Below are 24,457 nucleotides of genomic sequence, written 5' to 3'. Positions count from 1 at the left end.
TGGAGGAGCAACTCATATATCATCTGGGTTGTCTCCAGTCCCTTGGCATGAACATTGAATTCTCCAACTTCCGGTAATCCTCTCCCACTGCCTTCCCCCATCCGTTTCACTCTGCCTCTTCCTCCAGCTGCCTATCACCTCTCTCACTGTCTTCTACTACCCATAGTGGTTTCCCCTTACATTCCTTTTTCACCTTTCCTGTCTATCCCCTCTCTGCTTCCCCTCCCCCCCACTTGATCTTTCCTCTTACTGGTTTTACACCTGGCATCCACCAGCCTTCTTCCCACCCTCCCCCCACCTTCTTTATAGGGCCCCTGATGAAGGGTCTCGGCCCGAAATGTTGACTGCTCATTTCCACGGATGCTGCCCAACCTGCTGAGTTCCTCCAGCATGTTGTGCGTGGTACAGGTTTCTGCCCTCTGCTAGTGTTCCCACTGCAATAAAGCACCTGCAGCTGCCTTTGTGCTGCGGTATTGGTCGAGCCACAACAAGCAGTGTGGCTAGTCGCTGCTTTGAAGAAGAGCTCCATGTTTCACAGTAATTGTGGTCCATGTTTTAGGATAGGTAGCGGCTGATTTATATATGGACAAGATCTGATGGAAGCTATTGTCTACTTTTCTCTTTATTCATCTATAAAGCATTCTGCATTTCAGAGCTGTCTATGGAAACAATGTCAATGGCAAGTGACCATTGAGAAATCTCAGATCTTGCGACATTATCAGACCGAAAGTACGTTCAGGCTGGCTTTTCAATATACGGAGTACCTTTACATTTGCTGTGCCAGCCCGGTCAAAGCCCTGAGGTCCATGTCTCAATGCTGAATAGCCAGGCTACCTGCTCTGGGTAGCCCATAACCATCTCTCAAAACTAACCTCTCCACATGACAGTGAATGCAGCAATAGAATGAGGTGGAGGATAAATGCGTGGCTGAGGGATTGGAGCAGGGAGCTGAGATTCAGGTTTCTGCATCATTGGGACCTCCTCTGGGGCAAGTGTGACCTGTACAAAATGGATGGGTTGCACTTGAAAGTGAGGGGAACCAATATCCTGGTGGGGAGATTTGCAAAAGCTATTGGGGAGAGTTTAAACTAGTATTGTTGGGGTGTGGGAACGGAACTGAGGTGACGGAGGAAAGGGAGGATAGGCAGGTGATAGAGAAAGGATGTATGCAGACCGATGGTTGGACTATTGTGAACAAAGCGGATGAGCTTAGAGCGTGGTTCAGCACTTGGAGCTATGATGTTGTGGCCATTACAGGGACTTGGATGGTGCAGGGGCAAGAATGGCTACTTCAAGTGCTAGGCTTTAGATGTTTCAGAAAGGACAGGGAAGGAGGCAAAAGGGGGGGGGAGTGTGGGACTGTTGATCAGGGATAGTGTCATGGCTGCAGAAAAGGAGAGAGTCATGGAGTGGCTGTCTACAGAGGCTCTGGGTGGATGTTAGGAATAGGAAGGGGTCAATAAGTCTATTGGGTTCTTTATAGACCACCCGAAAGTAACAGGGACATCGAGGAGCAGATAGGGAGACGGATTCTGGAAAGGAGTAATAATAACAGGCTTGTTGTGGTTTAATTTCCCAAATATTGATTGGCATCTCCCTCGAGTGAGGTGTTTAGATGGGGTGGAGTTTGTTAGCTGGGTTCAGAAAGATTTCTTGACACAATATGTAGATAAGCCTATAAGAGGAGAGGCTGTACTTGATCTGGTATTGGGAAATGAACCTGGTCAGGTGTCAGATCTCTCAGTGGGAGAGCATTTTGGAGATAGTGATCACAATTCTATCTCCTTTACCATAGCATTGGAGAGGGATAGGAACAGACAAATTAGGGAAACGTTTAATTGGAGTAAGGGGAAATATGAGGCAATCAAGCAGGAACTTGGAAGCATAAATTGGAAACATGTTCTCAGGGTAAAGTACGTAAGAAATGTGGCAAATGTTCAGGGGCTATTTGCGTGGGGTTCTGCATTCCAATGAGAGAGGGAAAGGATGGTAGGTACAGGAACCGTGGTGTACAAAGGCTGTTGTAAATCTGGTCAAGAAGAAAAGGACAGCTTGCGAAAGGTTCAAAAAACTAGGTAATGATAGAGATGTAGAAGATTATAAGGCTGGCAGGAAGGAGCTTAAGAGCGAAATTAGGAGAGCCAGAGGGGCCATGAGAAGGCCTTGGCGGACAGGATTAAGGAAAACCCCAAGACATTCTACAAGTATGTGAAGAGCAAGAGGATAAGATGTGAGAGAATAGGACCAGACAAGTGTGACAGTTGAAAAGAGTGTATGGAACTGGAGGAGATGGCAGAGGTACTTAATGAATACTTTGCTTCAGTATTCACTGCGGAAAAGGATCTTGGCGATTGTAGTGATGACTTGCAGCGGACTGAAAAGCTTGAGCATGTAGATATTAAGGAAAAGGATGTGCTGGAGCTTTTGGAAAGCATCAAGTTGGATAAGTCACTGGGATCAGACGTGATGCACCCCAGGCTACTATGGAAAGCGAGGGAGGAGATTGCTGAGCCTCTGGCGATGATCTTTGTATCATCAATGAGGACGAGAGAGATTCCGGAGGATTGGAGCGTTGCGGATGTTGTTCCCTTATTCAAGAAAGGGATTAGGGATAGCTCTGAAAATTATAGGCCAGTGGTTGGTAAGTTGATGGAGAAGATCCAGAGAGGCAGGCTTTATGAACATTTGGAAAGGCATAGTATGGTTAAAAATAAGGCAGGATATGCCTTATCAGCCTGATTGAATTTTTTGAGGATGTAACTAAACACATAGATGAAGGTAGAGCTGTAGATGTAATGTATATGGATTTCAGCAAGGCATTTGGTAAGGCACCCCATGCAAGGTTTATTGAGAAAGTAAGGGGGCATGGGATCTAAGAGGACTTTGCTTAGTGGATTCAGAACTGGTTTGCCCATAGAAGGCAAGTGGTTGTAGACAGGTCATATTCTGCATGGAGACCAGTGGTGTGCCTTAGGGATCTATTCTGGGACCCCGCCACTCTTTGGATTTTTATGAATGACCTAGATGAGGAAGTGGAGGGATGGGTTAGTAAATTTGCTGATGACACAAAGGTTGGGGGTGATGTGGATAGTGTGGAGGACTGTCAGAGGTTACAGCGGGACATTGTTAGGATGCAAAACTGGGCTGAGAAGTGGCAGATGGAGTTCAACCCAGATAAGTATGAGGTGGTTCATTTTGGTAGGTCAAATATGATAGCAGAATATAATATTAATGGTAAGACTCTTGGCAGTGTGGAGGATCTGAGGGATACTCTGATAGGACACTCGAAGCTGATATGCAGGCTGACTCTGTGGTTAAGAACGCATACGGTACACTGGCCTTCATCAATCGTGGGATTGAGTTTAAGAGCCGAGAAGTAATGTTGAAGCTATATATGACCCTGGTCAGACCCCACTTGGAGGACTGTGCTCAGTTCTGGTTGCCTCACTATAGGAAGGACATGGAAACCATAGAAAGGGTGCAGAGGAGACTTACAAGGATGTTGCCTGGATTGGGGAGCATGCCTTATGAGAATAGGTTGAGTGAACTCGGCGTTTTCTCCATGGAGCGACGGACGATGAGAGGTGACTTGATAGAGGTGTAGAAGATAATGAGAGGCATTGATCATGTGGATAGTCAGAGGCTTTTTCCCAGGGCTGAAAGAACTAGCACGAGAGGGCACAGTTTTAAAGTGTGTGGAAGTAGGTACAAAGGAGGTAATAGACAATAGGTGCAGGAGTAGGCTGTTCAGCCTTTCGAGCCAGCACCGCCATTCAATGTGATCATGGCTGATCATCCACAATCATCAGTACCCCGTTCCTGCCTTCTTCCCATATCCTTTGACTCCGCTATCTTTGAGAGCTCTATCTAACTCTTTCTTGAAAGCAACCAGAGAATTGGCCTCCACTGCCTTCTGAGGCAGAGCATTCCACAGATCCACAACTCTCTGGGTGAAAAAGTTTTTCTTCAGCTCCGTTCTAAATGGCCTACCCCTTATTCTTAAACTTTGGTCTCTGGTTCTGGATTCTCCCAACATCGGGAACATGTTTCCTGCCTCTAGCAGGAAATCCCCTAAGGGATTCCAATCCTTAATAATCTTGTATGTTTCAATCAGATCCCCTCTCATCCTTTTAAATTCCAGTGTATACAAGCCCAGTCGCTCCAATCTTTCAACATATGACAGTCCCGCCATCCTGGGAATTAACTTCGTGAACCTACGCTGCACTCCCTCAATAGCAAGAATGTCCTTCCTCAGATTTTGAGACCAAAACTGCACACAATGCTCCAGGTGGGGTCTCACCAGGGCCCTGTACAACTGCAGAAGGACCTCTTTGCTCCTATACTCAACTCCCCTTGTTATGAAGGCCAACATGCCATTAGCTTTCTTCGCTGCCTGCTGTACCTGCATGCTTACTTTCAGTGACTGATGAACAAGGACACCTAGATCTCGTTATACTTCCCCTTTTCCTAACTTGACACCATTCAGATAGTAATCTGCCTTCCTGTTCTAGCCACCAAAGTGAATAACCTCACATTTATGCACATTAAACTGCATCTGCCCACTCATCCAACCTGTCCAAGTCACCCTACATTCTCCTAACATCCTCCTCATATTTCACACTGCCACCCAGCTTTGTGTCATCTGCAAGTTTGCTAATGTTACTTTTAATCCCTTCATCTAAATCATTAATGTATATTGTAAATAGCTGCGGTCCCAGCACCGAGCCTTGCGGTATCCCACTAGTCTCTGCCTGCCATTCTGAAAAGGACCCGTTATTACCTACTCTTTGTTTCCTGTCTGCCAACCAATTTTCTATCCAAGTCAGTACCCTACCCCCAATACCATGTGCTCTAATTTTGTCTACTAATCTTCTATGTGGGACCTTACCAAAAAGTCCAGGTACACTACATCCACTGGCTTGTCTTGTCCATCCCTTGTCCATTTTCATAGTTACATCCTCAAAAAATTCCAGAAGATTAGTCAAGCATGATTTCCCCTTTGTAAATCCATGCTGACTCGGACTGATCCTGTTACTGCTATCCAAATGTGCTGCTATTTCATCTTTTATAATTGACTCCAGCATCTTCCCCACCACTGATGTTAGGCTAACTGGTTTATAATTCCCTGTTTTCTCTCTTCCTCCTTTCTTAAAAAGTGGGATAACATTAGCTACCCTCCAATCCTCAGGAACTGATCCTGAATCTTTAGAACATTGGAAAATGATTACCAATGCATCCACAATTTCTAGAGCCACCTCTTTAGGTACCCTGCGATGCAGACCATCAGGCCCTGGGGATTTATCAGCCTTCAGTCCCATCAGTCTACCCAACACCATTTAATGTGAAATTCCTTCAGTTCCTCCGTTACCCTAGGTCCTCTGGCCACTATTACATCTGGGTGATTGTCTGTGTCTTCCCTAGTGAAGACAGATCCAAAGTACCTGCTCAACTCGTTTGCCATTTCCTTGTTCCCCCTAATAAATTCACCTGTTTTTGCCTTCAAGGGCCCAACTTTGGTCTTAACTAATTTTTTTCCTCTTCACATACCTAAAGAAGCCTTTACTATCCTCTTTTATATTCTTGGCTAGCTTACCTTCGTACCTCATCTTTTCTCCCTGTATTGCCTTTTTAGTAATCTTCTGTTGCTCTTTAAAAGTTTCCCAATCCTCTGGCTTCTCGCTCATCTTTGCTATGTTATACTTCTCTTTTATTTTTATACTGTCCTTGACTTCCCTTGTCAACCACGGTCACCCCCTACTCCCATTAGAATCTTTCTTCCTCTTTGGAATGAACTGATCCTGCACCTTCTGTATTATTCCCAGAAATACCTGCCATTGTTCCACTGTCATCCCTGCTAGGGTGTCCTTCCAGTTAACTTTGGCTAGTTCCTCCCTCATGGCTCCATAGTTCCCTTTGTTCAACTGTAATACTGACACTTCTGATTTTCCCTTCTCCCTCTCGAGTTGTAGATTAAAACTTATATTATGGTCAGTACCTCCTAATGGCTCCTTTACATCGAGTTCTCTTATCAAATCCAGTTCATTACACACACTAGATCCAGAATTGCCTTCTCCCTGGTTGGCTCCAGTACAAGCTGCTCTAAGAATCCATCTCGGAGGCACTCCACAAACTCCCTTTCTTGGGGTCCAGTACCAACCTGATTTTCCCAATCTACTAGCATGTTGAAATCCCCCATTTCAACTGCAGCATTACCTTTGCGGCATGCTAATTTTCACTCGATTCAACTTGCACCTTATATCCAGGCTACTATTTGGGGGCCTGTAGATAACTCTCATTAGGGTCTTTTTGCCCTTACAAATTTCTCAGTTCTATCCATACTGACTCTACATCTCCTGATTCTATGTCACCCCTTTCAAGGAACTGAATTTCATTCCTCACCAGCAGAGTCACCCCACCCCTCTGCCCACCTGTCTGTCCTTTCAATAGGACATATACCCTTGAATATTTATTTTCCAAGCCCTGGTCCTCTTGCAGCCATGTCTCTGTTATCCCTACAACATCATACTTGCCAATTTCCAACTGAGCCTCAAGCTCATCCACTTTATTTCTTATACTCGATGCATTCATATATAATACTTTTAATCTATTACTCCCCTCGCTTCTCACATCAATCCCTATTGTACTTGGCCATACTTTCCGATCCCTTCCCGAGCTTTCTGCCCCTTTAATTCTGCTGTCTTTCTTAACTTTTCTTATTCTTTCTTTCCCTTTAACTCCATCTTTATATTTCCAGTTCGTCTCCTCCCCCCACTTATTAGTTTAAGCACACCCGTGTGGCAGTGGCAAACCTGCCTGCCAGAATGCTGGTCCCCTGCCTGTTAAGGTGCAACCTGTCTCCTTTGTACAATTCATCCTTACCCCAAAACAGAGCCCAGTGGTCTAAGAATCTAAAACCCTGCTTGCCACACCAGTTCCTCGCATATCTCCCTGTTCCTGCCCTCACCAGCACAAGGAACTGGAAGCAAACTGGAGATAACCACCCTGAAGGTCCTGCCTTTCAGCCTTCTTTCTCTGAAGTCACCCTGCAGAGAATTTCTTTCCTCTTCTTCCCGACGTCATTTGTGCCGGCGTACACTACCACTTCCGGCTGTTCCCCCTCACCCTTGAGGATGCCTTGCAATCGGTCTAGGGTAAGCATTTTTACGTAGAGAATGGTGAGTGCATGGATTGGGCCGCCAGTGGTAGTGGTGGAGGTGGAAATGGTAGGGTCTCTTAAGAGAGTCCTGGATGGATGCATGGAGCTTAGAAAAATAGAGGGCTATGGGTAGTTTTAAGGTAGGGACATGTTCGGCACAGCTTTGTGGAACGAAGGGCCTATATTGTGCTGTAGGTTTTCTATGTTTCTAAGCCATGGGTAAATCACTTCTGTGGAGGCACCACTGGGGACAGCTAAGTATTGTTCCTGACATTGCAGAGCACAGACGCCTTTCTTTAGAGTACAGAGGGGAATGTATTTGCAGGTGCTTGGGCTGAAGGATCAAGAATGATATACTGAATTATCATTCTGTGGGGTGGTGTTCAGTGGAACACTAGATCTGTTCCACATTTAAAAGCTGCTGCAGGTCTCTGACTGACCTTATATGCCTCCTTGGACTTCACAAATGAGCACTTGATTCTCAAGGACTGCTTAAGAAGAAGAGTCCTGACGAAGGGTCTCGGCCTGAAATGTTGACTGCTCATTTCAACGGATGCTGCCTGACCTGCTGAGTTCATCCAGCTTTTCTATGTGTTAATTTGACCACAGCATCTGCAGTGTACTTTGTGTTTAAGAAGAAGAGTTCTTTGAAATGCTGGAAAACTGGCCAGAATCACCATATCCATCTTTCTATCCCTCAGTAAACCACAGTGCATGTATCAAGACTTTTCTATTTGAATCGACCTTTGAATGCCTGCTTATTTATATTCCATCATGTTGTATTTTAGCATACTTTTCTGATTGTGTAGACAGTTTTAAAGTACATATTATGAATCTCAGGTACACCCTTGGCTCTAGAAGATAATCTGGTTATTGATTTCCAGCAGTTTGTCTCCAGTTAGTATTTATTTGTTTATTAATTTTATTTATTTGGAACTTTGGTTATCCATTCACATGTTTGTTATGGAATATTTATTCATTCCAATATCAGCTTTTTTGTCAAATTTCAGATTTAATCAAAATGATGTTTACAAGTTCAGCAGGTACTTGTGGTACTTGGATCTTGTGGTTACTTAAGTTTTTATGTTCTTTTAAAATCTGTTAACGTCTATGCCTTTTTGCAGCCCAACCAGACTTTCTCTATTTATAATAGTTCTTATATAATGCCAACCAGAAATCTGTTGATGTCATTCCCTTTTCACACTAATTAAAAAACTCTTTGCTGTGTGCATCTAGGATTCCCTTCTGAATTATGTCAGGATATAATTCAAGTTCTTTGTGATGCTTGTGGATATTTGCTGGAAGTAATTTAGCAATTAGCTTTTTAAATGCAGCGTTGATACCTGTTTGAGATATCAATTCTTTCACTTCATTATAATGGAAAACATTTTAATCGACTGTTGTCTTTGCCTTTCAAACTGATGCTTAATCCCAAATCCCCTTTATATTTTTGACATATTCCTACATATTTGCTAATGGCTAATCTGTTTCCAATCTAATCTATATGGTAGACACAAGAGATTCTACAGATACTGGAAACTCAGAGAAACACGTGCAAAATGCTGGAGGATCTCAGCAGGTCAGGCAGCATCTCTGGAAATGAATAAACAGTTCACATTTTAGGTGGAGACCTTTCTTCAGGATTGTTTATTCATTTCCATAGATGTTGTCTGACCTGCTGAGTTCCTCCGGAAATCTTACTTGTGTTTCTTATGGCAGATTTTGTTTAAGCATTTGCTTTACTTAATTGTTTCACTTTGGGAAAACAGGATCGGATTGAAAAGGAAACATGTAAATGTCAGCTGAAAGAAGGTGGAGCTAGCTCATTAATTGCAGATGCTGTCTGGAGAGATGTAACTAGAAAGAGGAGAAATACAATGCAACGTGGATGCCAGGACTATGAGATACATAACAGCGAAGTCTTTGAAACTTTAAAATAAAATAGAATACTAGAATTATGCAGCATGTCAGTGGAAAGAGAAAAATGAGTTAACTTTAATAAGTTGATAACCTTGAATGATAGTGCTGCACAAATTTGAAAAAAGTGGTATCTAAAATTATTAAATTCAGTGTTGTGTCTGAGGGAATAATGAGCCCATTGCAGAGATGAAATGCTCTTCTTTGATATTGAGTTTTATTGGAGAAATATAAGATGCTAAAGTGACAAGTGAGTGTGGGGGTAGGATGGAGAATTAAAGCGAAGGCAGCTGAAAACAGACTGAGTGGATGCATTTTGCAAAGCTGTCAGATAATATGTGTTTGGTTTATCCAATGTGACAGATCTCATCATGAGCATTGAATGCAGTGCACTAATAGGGAATACATGCAAGTGATTGCTGCTTCACCTGGAAAAGATAATTGTGTCTTGGATGAAGGGGGGGAAGATGTTAAAGGACAGGTGTTAGATGTCTTGCAGTTGTTAGGAAAGTGCCTTAAGAAGGGAAATGAGTGTTGGTGAAAATGGAAGAGTGGAAGTTTCGGAAGGAATGGCTCAATGGATCATCAGAGATGCTGAAAAAGGAAAGGGAGGTGAAAATGTGTTTGGTGGTATTTCACTGGGTGTTGTGGAGGGTGATTGACCGAATGTATAGGTTAGTGGAATGGAAGGTAGAAATTTTTTCTTGCTCTGGTTGGGGGTGGGAGGGGGTTGACACCAGAAGTGCAAGAGTTAGCGCTGATGTGGTTGAGAACCCTATCAGCATTTCTGTAGGAGAAACCGTAGTTAATGGTAAAGGGTAACCCTTCAGAACCACGGGTATGGAAGGTGTCATTATCAGAATAGATTAGAAGGAGCCAGAGAAGCTGGGGAAAGAGTCCTCGCAGGAAACAGGTGGGAGGAGTGTTTTTTTAGCGCATTGCACCAAACAGTCAGCCATTCTTGTCTAGCGCGTGGTGTCAGGATTGGTCTCCTTTTGGATTAACCGGGTCACGATATGAACATTCCTGCCTCGACCCTTTCTTTTACGAGGCTGAGTGGCTGGCTCGACGCTCAACCTGGCACGGGTGGAAAGTGTGCTTGGGGGTGGCCCGACTTGGATTTGAACTCGGGAACCTTCGCTCTGGAGTCTGGCGTTGATGCCATTGTAACACCAGCCAGCCAGAATAGTGGTTGAGATAGCTATTTGAGTCTGGAGTTGCAACTTGGATATGAAGCTATTACTGTACTTTATTAAATTATTTATAACTATATTGAATAACCTAGGTCTTAGTAGAGATCCCTGGGTGCACGGCACAACTTCCCCAATCATTTACTCATTTTTTTTATCTATTAATTCCTAACCAACAACTGTCTCCCAACTTCATGGATTCTACCAAATGTTCTTGATAGCATTTTAAATGTGCTTATACTCAAAGGGAATGATAAACGGGGCATTTAAATTATTAAAATGTAACTCTTGTGAATACCTGGAGTATATCAAATCTTTTAAAGATGTTGTTGTCTACATTAGAATTGTTTCACTCAGATGATGGCAGTTAGCAACATGTACTGTACTTCTACTATGTTTAATGTATATGGTTGTCATTTTATCTACATTTCTTTCTGGAAACTTTCCCCATGTTTTTAACAGCATGTGCCATAGCCTAAGGTTTTTGTAGATCCTTTGCATCTTCTGCATTAGCTTTATAGGCCTCACCTAGTTAGCACTGTTCCATAACTCCTTACACTTACCCATCGTCACAGGTGTATGTAAGCACTTAGTTCACACACTGCTCCTCCCCACCAACCCAATTATTTATAGAAGAGCTACAAGCCAAAAGTAGGTTAAAATACTTATTATAGAAGAAAATGGGCTGGGTACCTACAGCTCAGTCTTAACAGTTTTCGAAGCATGGCAGCTTCACGACAATAGCATGGTGGTGCTGAAGTGGAGCTCTAATTTATAATCTCTGAAATTATGAAAATTCTACAAACTGAGAGTTTGCTGATAGACTTGCCTAAAGGGTGCACCTGAATGGTAGAGGTGAAGAACCAGCAGCCATTGTGATGTTGGTTCTGCAAACAAGAACATTAATTTGGCTTTTGAGCCTTCTCTGTTTAAACACTGAAATTATGAGTAGGGAATGACTATTTGGATCATCTGAACTCATTACCATGATCCAGCTTTCTATACATTTCTCTTAGTAAACACAAAGAGAAAACACAAAACGTAAAGCCTTCTGTCCTGACAAAGGGTCTCGGCCCAAAACGTCGACTGCTCATTTCAACGGATGCTGCCCGACCTGCTGAGTTCATCCAGCTTGTTTGTACGTGTTGATTTACGTTTCTCTTGATATCTTTAGCCATTAGCGCTATAATCTTAATTCTTCCTTGAATATATTTAATGATATGTCCTTAACTGCTGTTTGTGGTATGAATTACACAGGTTCACCATTCTTAGGAGAATGAAATTTCACCGCAATTCAGTCCTATATAGCCTACACTGTATCCTTGGGCTGACATTTTTCAAAAACTTTCAATTGGCCAACATGATTTTCCTTACAAAGCCATGCTGCCCTTTCCAGGTTACCTTGAATTTTAAGTGTCCTTCGATAAAAAATTTACGAATAGCTTCCAATTTTTTCCCTAGGTGATAGACCTGTATTGTCCTAGTTTCAGTCTCAAGGTAATTAGACAAATATCTTTTTGAATACAAAGCAACATTCTTTATTTTCCAATATAATAGAATTTCTTCCCAGTCAAAGGAATCTTGAAATATTTAAAATAACAAATCAACTATCTTTCTAGCCACTTTATCTCAGACCTTAGGTCAGAATGTAGTACATCAGGACCCAGATGCTGGTTTGCTTGCAGCTCCAGAAATTCACTCGTTACTGCTTTTCTGGTCTTTGTGATTTTTCTATTTCCTCCCTCCCTTGCAATTTATAGCCATCTTTTGGGATGTTACTAATTGTGAAGGCTGATGGAAAAATACCTGCTTAATTTATCTACCGTCTCTTTGTTTTACATTTACAATTCCTTATCCTTGCTTATTATGACTAATCTACATTTTTAAATACTGTATTTATGCAAATTCTTACCATTTAAAATGTGGATAGCTCTATCTCTCACTCTTCCTTCCTTATTAATGTTTAACATTTCTTTCTGTTTATATATTCTAAAATCTTTTGACCTGCCACTTATCTCTGCACAACAATATTCTTTGACAGTTTAAGCAATTTATTTTGCAATTGGAGCTAAAATCTAAGCTGCAAGTTACCAGCACTGAATGCTGCTTGCTCCTCTTATCCCAAAGCAAGTCTTGGGAGGTGTGGCTCAGGTTCCGACCTGGTATCTGAGCGTGTGTGGTGGGCTTAGGTATACATGTTAGCATTGGTATCCATATGATTTTATTAAGGGGAGAATAGGGGTAGTGTAAGCATGACACATCTAGTGAAGGGTATAAAAAAAACTGCTGGATTTTGCTCCATTTTCCAGCTTTTGCACTCTTGAGTTTACATCCAGTGAGGAAGTTGGTGGGGATTGTGAAATTATGCCAGCATTGGTGTGGTTGGTAGCGTAGGTGGTATTGCATGGTTGATGAGATTGATGTGGTGATGAGCCCAAAATTTTGCCGAAGGGAGAGGGAGATCTTCCTGATATTTAGAGAGATTGATGCAAAATTAAAATAAAAAGTTGGCATCAACTTTGAAAGTGCAAAGACTTTGGGAAATACCATTGGGAGGTTGCTATTGTGGTTGCAATATTGTGTGTGAAATATGTTCAGAGTTTTGATGAGTGAATGCTGGTGTTATGTCAGGGTGGGGGAGTGATGGTTGGTAGTCAAAGGTGGAAATTTGCTTTGGGTCACTATACCAAAGAATGAATAATTGATTGACATTGTTGAAGAGGAAAGTTTTATGCAATGGGATTGGTTGATAACATTTCGGCACTGACTCAGAAGTACTTATTTATAGATATCCTCAGGACAATGTGGTTCAAATGATCAAAAAGGAGCATTGAGTAAGGCATAATGGTTCACATGGCAATTGTGTCATGGTCACAAGAATATTTCATGACCGGAAGAGTCTGGTTGGGTTTTCTATTCGGTGTGAATTGATCCAGAATTGATTATAAACTTGGATTAATTGTATTTTTAATTGTATATTGCTTTAAGAAGGGTGCTATGTAATCCAATTTGCAGATAAGTATTCTTAAAAACTTGACTGTCAGCTTTGAAAATACAGTTTTGAAATTATTTGTAGTCCATTTTTTGTCTCTAGAACACTGATACGCAGCTCCTCATATTTAAGGGGAGGGAATGCAGGCAAAGCCTAACAAGACTTTGATGCTGAGGAAAATGGTTTCCAGTAACAATGATGTGGGGAATGTTGATATACAGAGATTGAGGGAAAAAGTGAAGCTACTTTTTTTGTAGTATTGGATGGAAGGACCATAGACCATAAGATATAGGAGTGGAAGTAGGCTATTTGGCCCATTGACTCTGCTCCACCACTCAATCATGGGCTGATCCAATTCTTCCAGTCATCCCCACTCCCCTGCCTTCTCCCCATACCCTTTGATGCCCTGGCTAATCAGGAACCTATCTATCTCTGCCTTAAATGCACCCAGTGACTTGGTCTCCACAGCTGCTAGTGGCAACTAGTTCCACAGATTTACCACTCTCTGACAAAAGTAATTTCTCCACACCTGTGTTCTAAATGGACGTCCTTTAATCCTGAAGTCATGCCCTCTTGTCCTAGACTCCCCTACCATGGGAAATAACATTGCCATATCCAATCTGTTCAGGCCTTTTAACTTTTGGAATGTTTCTATGAGATCCCCCCTCATTCTCCTGAACTCCAGGGAATACAGCTCAAGAGCTGCCAGATGTTCCTCATATGGTAACCCTTTCATTCCTGGAATCATTCTCGTGAATCTTCTTCATTATCAGTATATCGTTTCTAAAATAAGGAGCCCAAAAGTGCACACAAGTGTGGTCTCATGACTACCTTATAGAGCCTCAACTTCACATCCCTGCTCTTATATTCTATACCTCTAGAAATGAATGCCAACATTGCATTTGCCTTCTTCACCACCGACTCAACCTGGAGGTTAACCTTTAGGGTATCCTGCACAAGGACTCCCAAATCCCTTTGCATCTCTGCATTTGGAATTCTCTCCCCATCTGCCCATTTATTTTTTCCACCACCAAAGTGCATGACCATACACTTTCCAACATTGTATTTCATTTGCCACTTCTTTGCCCATTTCCCCTAAACTATCTAAGTTTCTCTGCAGGCTGTCTGTTTCCCCAACACTACCTGCTCCTCCCACCTGTCTTTGTATCGTCGGCAAATTTAGCCACAAATCCATTAATCCCATAGTCCAAATCATTTCCATATATCTTAAAAAGCAGCCATCTGTGACTTCTGTGGAACTCCACTTGTAACCGGCAGCCAGCCGGAATAGGATCCCTTTATTCTCACTTTCTGTTTTCTGCTGATCAACCAATGCTCCACCCATGCCAGTAACTTCCCTGTAATTCCACGGGCTCTTATCTTGCTAAGCAGCTTCATGTGTAACACCTCGTCAAAGGCCTTCTGAAAATCCCAAGTACACCACATCTGTTGCATCTCCTTTGTCTACCCTGCTTGTAATTTCCTCAAAAAATTGCAGTAGATTTGTCAGGCAGGATTTTCCTTTCTGGGAACTATGCTGGCTTTGGCCTGTCTTGTCATATGTGTCCAGGAAATCCATAATTTCATCCCTAACAATCGATTCCAACAACTTCCCAACCATGATGTCAGGCTAACAGGTCTACAATTTCCTTTCTGCTGCCTCCCACCCTTCTTAAATAGCGGAGTAACATTTGCTAGGTGCAATGCCAGAATCTATTGATTCTTGAAAGATCATTGTTAAGGAGTACTAGTCCTAAAAAATTGTTGTAAAAGAGTTCTTCGTAGTCAGTTGGTGCTATCTTCATTTCCTGCTAAGTGTTTCAGTGTCACAGAAATTCGTGCTATGACTGTGAGTTTGAAACTGGACTCCCAATTGTACCAGCAGGAATCCAGTGTTAAGAGACCTGCTGAGTATTTTCAGAATTTTCTGTCTCTAGCATTGGCAATACTTAGCTGGACAATGAAGAAAAGCTTTTGTAATATCCTGTACAGAGTATGTGATTAAAAAAAATGGATTTTATAGCATCGTTAATAACTTCAGAATTTGCTAAAGCACCTTAGAATCAAGATATTTGTAAGACTATTTTGCTGTATTTGACTAAGTATCCTTTTGTTTGTAAAATTACAGGAATCTTTTCAAAATACCCTGTTTAAGTGGGCAGAAGAACTCAATTCCTTAAGTCGAATACAGGATATATTTGACTGCTATGAGCAGGCCTTGGAGCTCTATCCCAATAATGAGGTGATATGGAACAGTATGGGGGAACATTTATTTAGGTTTGTGCAACTATTTTTAGTTAAATTTGAATGTAGTATTTAATGTTTGTAAGTTTTCTCCTTTATACCTCTTCTGTCATCTGCTCCTTCATGTCCTACCCAATAATGGTAAGTAATTTGTGAACTTAGTCCCGCTGAATGTTAGTACCCTGTACCCTAATCTAGTGAATTTTTCAACATATGTCAACTAAAGAGCTTATTTTCAGTTTTGCTAATTTCATGTGGCTTGGTAGTTGATAGTTCTTATATTCATCTTATTTCTGGTGCAACACAAAAATAGGCTATTGGTCCAGTTTGTCCATGTCTCCTCCCAGGGAAGCAATTTCATTGGTTCCAATCCCCCTCTCCTTAATTCTTTGTAGCCCTACAATTTGTTTCCTCTCAGACAGGCCTGTCAACTTCCTTTTTGATCCATTTTGTCATTTAAAAGATAACTTTCAGTAGCCATTTAGCCATCTTGCACATCTTAGGATGTAGGAGAAAACTGAAGCATGTGAAGTAAACTTAACCAGTCACAAGGATCATGCAAACTCCACATGTGGAGCACCTGAGGTTCAAACTGTATCTGGGTACATGGAACTGTAAGTTAGAATCACTAAATGTTGTGCTACTGTCCTGCCTTAGGATATTATAGTAGTATCATTGATACTGATTACTACTAGCTGAGCATATTGGCTGAATTTGACCCCTTCATGTGATATATGAACCCAAGGATATTTTCAAGAGTGCAAGCCTCATATTTTTACTATCTGTCTTAATCTGAAGGAACTGAGATAAATTGTGAAGTTTTCATCGTTCCCATAAATGTGATAAATTAACTCAGAAATTCTGCATTGCCCTATCTAAAAGACTAAAAGAAACACCATCATTATCATCTGAAATGCAGAGATGCACAGTGATAGTTCTCTATTGCTAACTGAAGGGCATAATTAATGGATATTTAAACATGGTTTTATCGATGTCATCCTCTTATTAGAGATAGATAAAATTAGTCTTCACAAAAGGCTTCATCAAACTTGATTCATTCACCTCTAGGATAAAATACTGCCAGATGTAGAGTGAACAGGATACCTCATCATTTTAATGGATTTTAAAAGTTAGTGGTGCTCCCATTGTATGTTTGTGGCTCTGGTTACCATCATAACCATTTTGAGGTTGATATGCCAATTTAAGACCTATTCAGGAGCAAACAAGTAACAAGTGGGGGAAAAAAATCTCTGGTCTTTTTACAAGAATGGCTGTCATATCATTCACATCTATAAACAAACCACTTTCAGTAGTCAACAATAAAACTGAAATAACCAGAGTGTTTACTGATCTGTGTAATCAAGTTACAGCTTTGTTATTGATTCCAGAAATGTTTTGTTGTTAATAAGAATCAAAATTACCTTTTGTCATAAGAAAAAAAGTCATTATACCAAATAACTTCAGTTTTGCATTCTCTTTTCTGCGTAATGATCAGCATGGGATTCCGAGATGAAGCAGCTGGCTATTTCCACAAAGCCATTAAACTCAATCCTGACTGTGCAGATGCAAGGGAGAATTTTTATCGTGTTGCTAATTGGTTGGTGGAGCGGTGGCATTTTTTAATGCTAAATGATAAAAAGAGGAATGTTGCCTATCAGAGAGCGATCCAGAAAGCAGTACAATCTGGCTGCACATCTGTGCTGGATGTTGGAACAGGAACTGGCATCCTAAGGTCTGTTGAATTTTCTTGTCAAAGAAAGAAATAAATGTACAGACCCTTGAGTTTGTATGTATGTGCTTTAGTTATTTTTGTGTATTTTATGAAAATGGGATTTGGTGGAGGAAAGTACAAAAATGTTTTTATTTAAAAGCATAGCATCTCAAAATCATTTTCCACATTATATCTGAGATTTTAATGCTGTTACTTATTGTTTTTAATGTAAGATAATTATTTTAGATTAACAAAATATTTATATATTATGCTGTATTTATGTTTTTACATGGTTAAACAGGTTGAAAAATATCCATGTTCTTGAGGTTTAATCATGTTATTAAGATCATGCTGTTAGACTGCCAATGAATGTAGGGTGTTAATGTCCAGAGGTTAGCCTGGTCTTCTTGCTGTCTCCTTTTCACTGTGCTCCCACTAATGCCATCACCTCCAGAGAGCTGCCACAAGTGTATTTAAAAATACATTTGGATTGTATTTCTGAATGTGAGCAAAATTGTGCAGAACTGTGTAACTTTAAGAATAACCTTTGCCAAATGAAATATGTCGTCACTTTATGAAAGAAAAGGCAAGAAAACTAGGAAGAAAAAGATAATTGGCTTCTCTTCAGACCAGTAGACAGACTGTCACATAAAAAGATGGGAATTTCTGTTTACATTTTAAGGGCAGACCTTGGAAGTCACCCTTACATTTTCAGCATTCTGAAGGGACTGTTCCTTTTGCAGTGCACTGTACCTTCTTCATCAACCATTCTCCTTCTCAAGGTGATTTTCCCAAGTATTCAAGAAAGATGCAACACCTGCCCCCTTTTCTTCATTCTTTCTTACTACTATCCAGGGACTTGAACAGTTTTTCCAGTTGTAGCAGAGGTTCCTTTGTACTACTTTGAAGTTAGTGCATTGCATTCTGTACTCACCATGTGGATTCTTCTGCAGTGGAGAAAACAAAATTCAGATTGATGACCTTTGCTGTATTAAGTCTGCAGTGGTTACCTAGAACTTCCCATGTTCTTATCAGTTTAATTCTCCTTCCCATTGCCGTTATGAGCTCTAACCTTTTTTCCTCCTGCGTTATTCCAATGGTGCCCAATATAAGCTCAAAGCACAGTTCCTCAAGTTCAGTCTGAACACGTTGCAGACTTCACAATTCAATACTGAGTTTAACATTTTCAGATAACTACCTTTTTTTTCCCCGTCTCTTCCCTTGAATGTGGCATTGTCTTCATATTTCAGTTTAGTTTTCACTTTTCTCTCTTTGTCACTTTTTAAATGGGCTCTATCATAGACGTTGTTTCTGTCTTCTCCACCCTACTTTAGTCTACAGTTTAAAATACCTCTTTTCTTTTACTGAAACTTGACTGTTCCTCTCCCCACAAACGCTGTTTAACATGGTGAGTGAATTGATTTTTGTTTTGGAGTCCAGCACCTTCAGTTTTTGTCTGCTCCAGTTAGAAAAACACATGCCTTGTTCATATATATGGATTTGTAGAAGGGAATGTTGTTTCGATCTTCTATTTAAAAACAGACATCTCCACTTGGGTTTATTTGCTTTTGCTGACTAAATGGGCAGAAAAGCAGGAAAGTGCAGCTTTGCTTGGCTTTCCATTCCAGGTAAATGGTGCTTTTGAGACAACTGCACCACACTTAATGGATTCCAAGGGGCAGTGCAGTCTTGCCAGCAGAGTACTGTGCTTGAGAACATGCTGGAAGAAATGGTGTGCTGGAAAGACAGACAGTCAGCACAGGCAGCCTACTCGTCAGAAAATGATTTCCCATCACTGCTCTGTGGTGTGAATAACACAGTTGAAGTCTTAGACTTTTTGCGGTTAAGCAAAGTTATTGGTAGCTGTTAGGGCATATTCTGGAGTTATGGAATATAGCAAGTATTAATTTCAACAACAGCCATTCTTCAGATGGGAATGTGGATTGAAGATTGAATTTAAAACACAGCTCAGAACAATGGTATTCTTGGAGCTGTAGTCTCAGGTGGATTGCAAACCAGGAAACACCCCATTCACCTGAGATATCTGCACTTGCACGAATACAACTCAGAGATAGCTGTGATTAACATTCAATTTTAGGTGTCTTGAGTGCTGTTGTGAAGATCTAGGTGTTTGAATCAAAGAAAGCAGTATGAATACATTGTAACTGTAGAATTGTCCTGTTGTTACGTTTGATCTTTAGCATATAAAAGTGTGATGTAATGTTGATTCTGAGAGTGTCCAATGATGCCTGCTCCTGAGCCATTAGGGATTCAGACTGGAGATAAATCTAGGAGCGATTAGAGGTGCAGACTACCACAACCATTAATAGAAATTGTCTAGTAGGTTTATAGGGCAGACGAGAAGTACACAATCAAATATGGTGGTAAACAAAAGCAATGACTTGAAATCAACAATAATAAAAGAGAAATAGTGCATATACTATGAATCAAAGTCCAGATTGATCCAAAAAAGAATGAAACATGATGGTGCTATTCAGTACAAGGTTTGTCATAGCCATTTCCCGAGTTTCACGGGTGGATGTTGGGAGAAATTCTTTAGCCCTTTTTCCAAGACAAAGATATTTGAAGGCTGTTTGTAGTAAATCCATTGGTTGGAGTCTCAGGAAGTGCATGATATTCAGAAATTAGAAATATGAGAAAAGGTAAAGGAATTAAAATAAGAACGGGGGTGGGGGGGGGGGAAAGAACCATTCCTTTCCACTTATAGGCAATTATATTTAATCCCTGGGTTGTTTGAGAGGAACCAGGATACTGTATTGTTCTGTGAAATGAAGCCGATGCCACTTCAGGGAATTTCCATGGATTAGGGGAGAGAGCCAGGGAGGATTCTTCCATTTGACCCTGTACTGCCCTTACAAAAAATGTTTATGCAGGATACTCAAGGAGTGCTGAAGAAATGTACATTCTGTATCTAACAAGGCTTTATCAGCTTCCAACATAGATGCCCAGTCAAACCCTTTGATGCTGCAAGTTTGTTAGTGTTCTGTTGAGGGACTATCTCAGAGTATACTTAGTGTTTCTTAACTCATCTATTAACTTTATATGCAAGTTTGAAATTGTTCACAAAATGCAATTTTACATAGGTTGTACCAATATTTGGATTGGGAGGTGAGAAGATTTTATACCACATAACAGGCAAACAGAATTTAGGTTAATTTGGAAACTCCCAAGGATAACGGTTTTTTTTTATTGTGGGTAGAGAGTGGCCAAAAAGAGCAGAACAAGTGCAGGATTGGTTGTGAGTGAGGAGGAAATTTTCCACTGTTTTAATAATTACAGCTTAATATATCTTATGATGTAATGGACATTTCAAAATAATTGGTGCTGTCTGGATGTAAACTCAAACTGTAATTGAATTGTCAGACCTTGGAGGTAGGGTTATAGGACTAGTATATATATATTTATTATTTGGATAATATTGGGAAGAGATGTCAGTATGATATTTTGGTTTGCATATTGTGTTTGTATAGTGGTTTGGTTCTCCAATGTCCGATCGTGTAAAATAAGTAAGCCAGAGCCCATTAAAACATTCATTTTATCTTTTAATAAATTCAGTAATAAACACAAAAGTAACATTGTTTTAAGAGATTGCAGCAAAAATCAAATTCCTCCAGGTGTTCTTGGCTAAGATTTCTCCACCCATATTTAATTGTCCACGTATGTATTCCTGAACCGATTGTTTAGCGTTGTTAATAAATTCATGGTGAACTAGTACTCAGGAAAAGTGGAGAATGGTATTTAGAATTTTTTAACAAAAGGTCATACTTTAAGTTTAGTTTATTTTTATAATATTTTCTTCTGAGCAGATAAGGAACTGCCAAGTTAAATCAAGTAATGGCCATTTGTACTCGTTATTTAATTGAGCTAATCTCATAAGGGGATCTGCTGTAAATTAAAATATTGTAAAATGCTTGTGTCTTTATCTTAATTTGTATCCATGCCATTGGATTCTGGCTGCTTGGCATTCAGAACTTGTGTATTTGTAGCAGCAGAGTGATTCATGTAAGAAGGATTAGATCTGATTTCAAAACTTTTTAGTTGCAAGAGCTCTAAGAAGACATAGTTTATGTACCCTCAGTTGAATTCCCAGTGGTCATATATACGTACTTAGTTTAGAATTTGTCAAAAGGCACTAGAGGAACTCGGTGGGAATTTTTCAGCTCAACATAACAAGAGTTATTTTTGCTTTTCATTGCATACCATTGTACTTTGAAACCAATGGGATTATTTGGTGACATCCAACTTTAATGAAAAGTATAATTTCAAAAACTAGCAGTTATGCATGGGTATTTTGCTGGTGGTCCTCTACCATCTGTATAAAGGATGGAAGGAGACCAGGCATGAGCGGTAAGAGGTGGGTATGTAGTGAAGTAAGAGATCCATAGAGGGTATTTTTGAGGTAAGTGTCTTCTCTCTAGTGGGTACAAACATCTCTCCACTGTGATCTTCATTGTAATATCCAAAACCTGCTGCTATTTGATTCTTGAGTCGCATTGTGCTCCATTTTGTGGTAGGCATCACATTCCGTATATTGAATAAAAATAGATGGTGTGACACTCTCACCTGCTTCAGTTTCTGTTTCCCACTTTGGGACTGGTAAACCTCTGGAGTGACTTTTCTTACTGCTCCCCCTTCTTTGCCCCTGGTTTACATAATGAGCATTAATGTCAATCAGTCTATCTCAGTAAACTTATTTTCTTGCGTATTAGAACTCAGAAAATTTTCCAGTCTGAATTGTACTTACTGAGAAAAAATACTTGCAATATCAGCACAGATAACATTCGAGTGTCATTGGGTTCAAAATTGGCAATACCATAAGAACTTCTTAAAGAATTGTTGAAATTATTTATTAAATTTGCTTATAAATTGGTGAAGATTCAACAATCATATCTTGATTAATAGAAGGGGCTATACATTAAAACACAAGCATAATCTACATCAACAAATAACTTCTGATGCCTGTTTGCCATTCACAGGCATGGATCTGATAAAATATATATACAGTAGATTCTGGTTAATTGGGACACGTTGGGACCGGCACATTTTGGCCTAGTTAAGTGGCTGCCCCAACTAGCGAAAGTTTCATGAAAATTGTTAAAAAAGTATAAAAATGATAAACTGCCATTTAACTGAGTAACAAGTTATGTATTTAAATGAAGTACAGAGCAAATTAGAATGCTACCAATACCACTACAGTACTATAAAATTATGTATTGCTTCCTAATAGTTATTGGTGGAGGAATTCATGTTCTTTTGAGTGTAAATGAACAAGTAAAATCAGTGCAGACAATGGACCGCCTTCAGTGATTACATTCTCTAAATCTTCATTTTCATTGTAATGTTCAAGATGATTGTCAATACTTTCAAATTCTTCATGGTTTCTAAATTGTTGAAGTAGTGAAATCATTTCATTTTCACTCCTGGTCATTACTGAAAGCTTGAAACCACAGTTCTGAATTGTCTAGCTGCTTATTTCTTACCAACTATCAGTAACAAAAGTTACTGCTTTTTGCTCAGAAGCACTTGGAATTGATGCTCTAAACATGATGTAGTGTCTAACAGCTAGCTAGAAACTGTTTGGCAACAGTTTCCTCTCCCAACGAAGTGGGATAGTGTCCCAAATAAACAAAAGGAATCCTGTTTATTTTCTCAATTAGTTTTTGTTCTTTAAGAGTTGTCCTAAATAAGTGGCTGCCCTGATTAACCGATGGCCCAATTAACTGGAATCCACTGTATGAGGATAGTCTTTGTCAAATGCCATCAGCAGATAAATGAAAGATGATTAAAAGATTGTTAAACCATACATATTCTAATTTTTAAATTCTTGTTTTCCTTGTTTGTAATTCAGTATGTTTGCAAAAAAGGCTGGAGCCTGTCAAGTATATGCTTGTGAGCTGTCCAAGACAATGTATGAACTTGCCTGTGAAGTGGTCGCTTCGAACCAAATGGCAGGAGAGATAAAGATTCTGCACATGAAATCATTGGATATGGAAATCCCGAAAGATCTGTCCAGCAGGTGTGTTTGGTCATAACTTAAAATCTTTGGTTCAAAATTATTACTTCATTCTACTGACAGAATTAATTTAACCTTTGGCAGTCTTTCGGTGAAGTACTGCAACATTTTTTCCAGGCTGCATCCTCCAAGGGTTTGTTTGTTTTTTGATTAAAAGTGTTATTTTGAATTTTCAGTGTGCAGCTTGCTATTTCTTCATCTACTTTATTAGTTTACAAATTATTTTTCTTTTCATTAATAATTACAATAGAGGTAGGTTAATGTTAGAGAAGCACAGGCAGTTACTTGTATAGGTTAGGTGGAGGAAGACGAGTAATGTATTGGATTAAATTATCCTTCTGACTTGTGTTTGAATACATAGGTGGTATATATAAATGCCAATATTTGGTTTGTTTAATATGTTGGGCCGTTTGATTTGTGGGGCATGTTGTATTGCCTCCTCTGAAATGTAACCGTCTGCATTTAATTTATGGCAGATAGAATACTGTGGGGAGAGTAACTCTCTTGTTTCTATATTTTCCTGGAACTAGTGCCTAATGGGAATAACTTCATTTATGCCCTTTGAATTGACCAAACTGTCAAATAGGATTATTCAGACAGAATTAATTGCAAATGCACATTGTATGGGTAAGTTAACAAACAGTCCAAAATAGTATTACTGTACATGTCTGAAAATATTTGTTAAGCAGTTATCCATTAGTTTGTAAGAGATTTTAATTCTTGCTTAGGATGCTTCATAAAAATAAAATGTGGTTTTCAACACATCTAATTCAGGCTTATTTTAAATGACAGAAGTGTAACATAATAGTGTTTGGTTCATTTTCTGCACTACAGCATAAATTGAATTGTGATGCCTTTAGTTAAATGTCCATAATTTCCAGAAATTGTGGTTCACTTTCTTCTTGAGCATTAAACCATGCCTTGCTCTGGTGTTCAGTCAACTGACTGGATAAAAAAATTCTGGAAATTGTAGAGACAGCTCCACTTTAAAAAAAACATTAAATTAAAAAAAAATCTTGAATTGGGTCTTAAAAAATAATTAGCTGTATATTTCCCAAAAATTACAGACTGTAGGGATTGACATTGCCACATTATTGTGAGTGCAAGGTGTTGAATTAATGTGAATAATATGGAGATGTGACAACATTCATCAGGGATGCATGAGAACAAAAAAACCCATCATAGATGCAATACACAAAATGCTGGAGGAACT

The 24,457-nt window shown here is 39.9% G+C and overlaps 1 protein-coding gene across 1 annotated transcript in view; it reads left to right on the top strand.

Annotated features, from left to right (window-relative positions):
* The window catches only part of prmt9 (protein arginine methyltransferase 9), a 60,895-nt gene that overhangs the window by 6,599 nt on the left and 29,839 nt on the right, over nucleotides 1-24,457 (top strand). The window contains exons 2-4 of the mRNA XM_059965013.1: nucleotides 15,384-15,532; nucleotides 16,995-17,231; nucleotides 23,080-23,247. Coding sequence (XP_059820996.1) covers nucleotides 15,384-15,532; nucleotides 16,995-17,231; nucleotides 23,080-23,247 — 554 coding nt within the window. The remainder of the gene's footprint in view (nucleotides 1-15,383; nucleotides 15,533-16,994; nucleotides 17,232-23,079; nucleotides 23,248-24,457) is intronic.

Source organism: Hypanus sabinus, chromosome 3 (assembly GCF_030144855.1).
Source record: "Hypanus sabinus isolate sHypSab1 chromosome 3, sHypSab1.hap1, whole genome shotgun sequence".
Lineage (NCBI taxonomy): Eukaryota > Metazoa > Chordata > Chondrichthyes > Myliobatiformes > Dasyatidae > Hypanus > Hypanus sabinus.
This window is presented reverse-complemented; position numbering and strand designations above follow the sequence as displayed.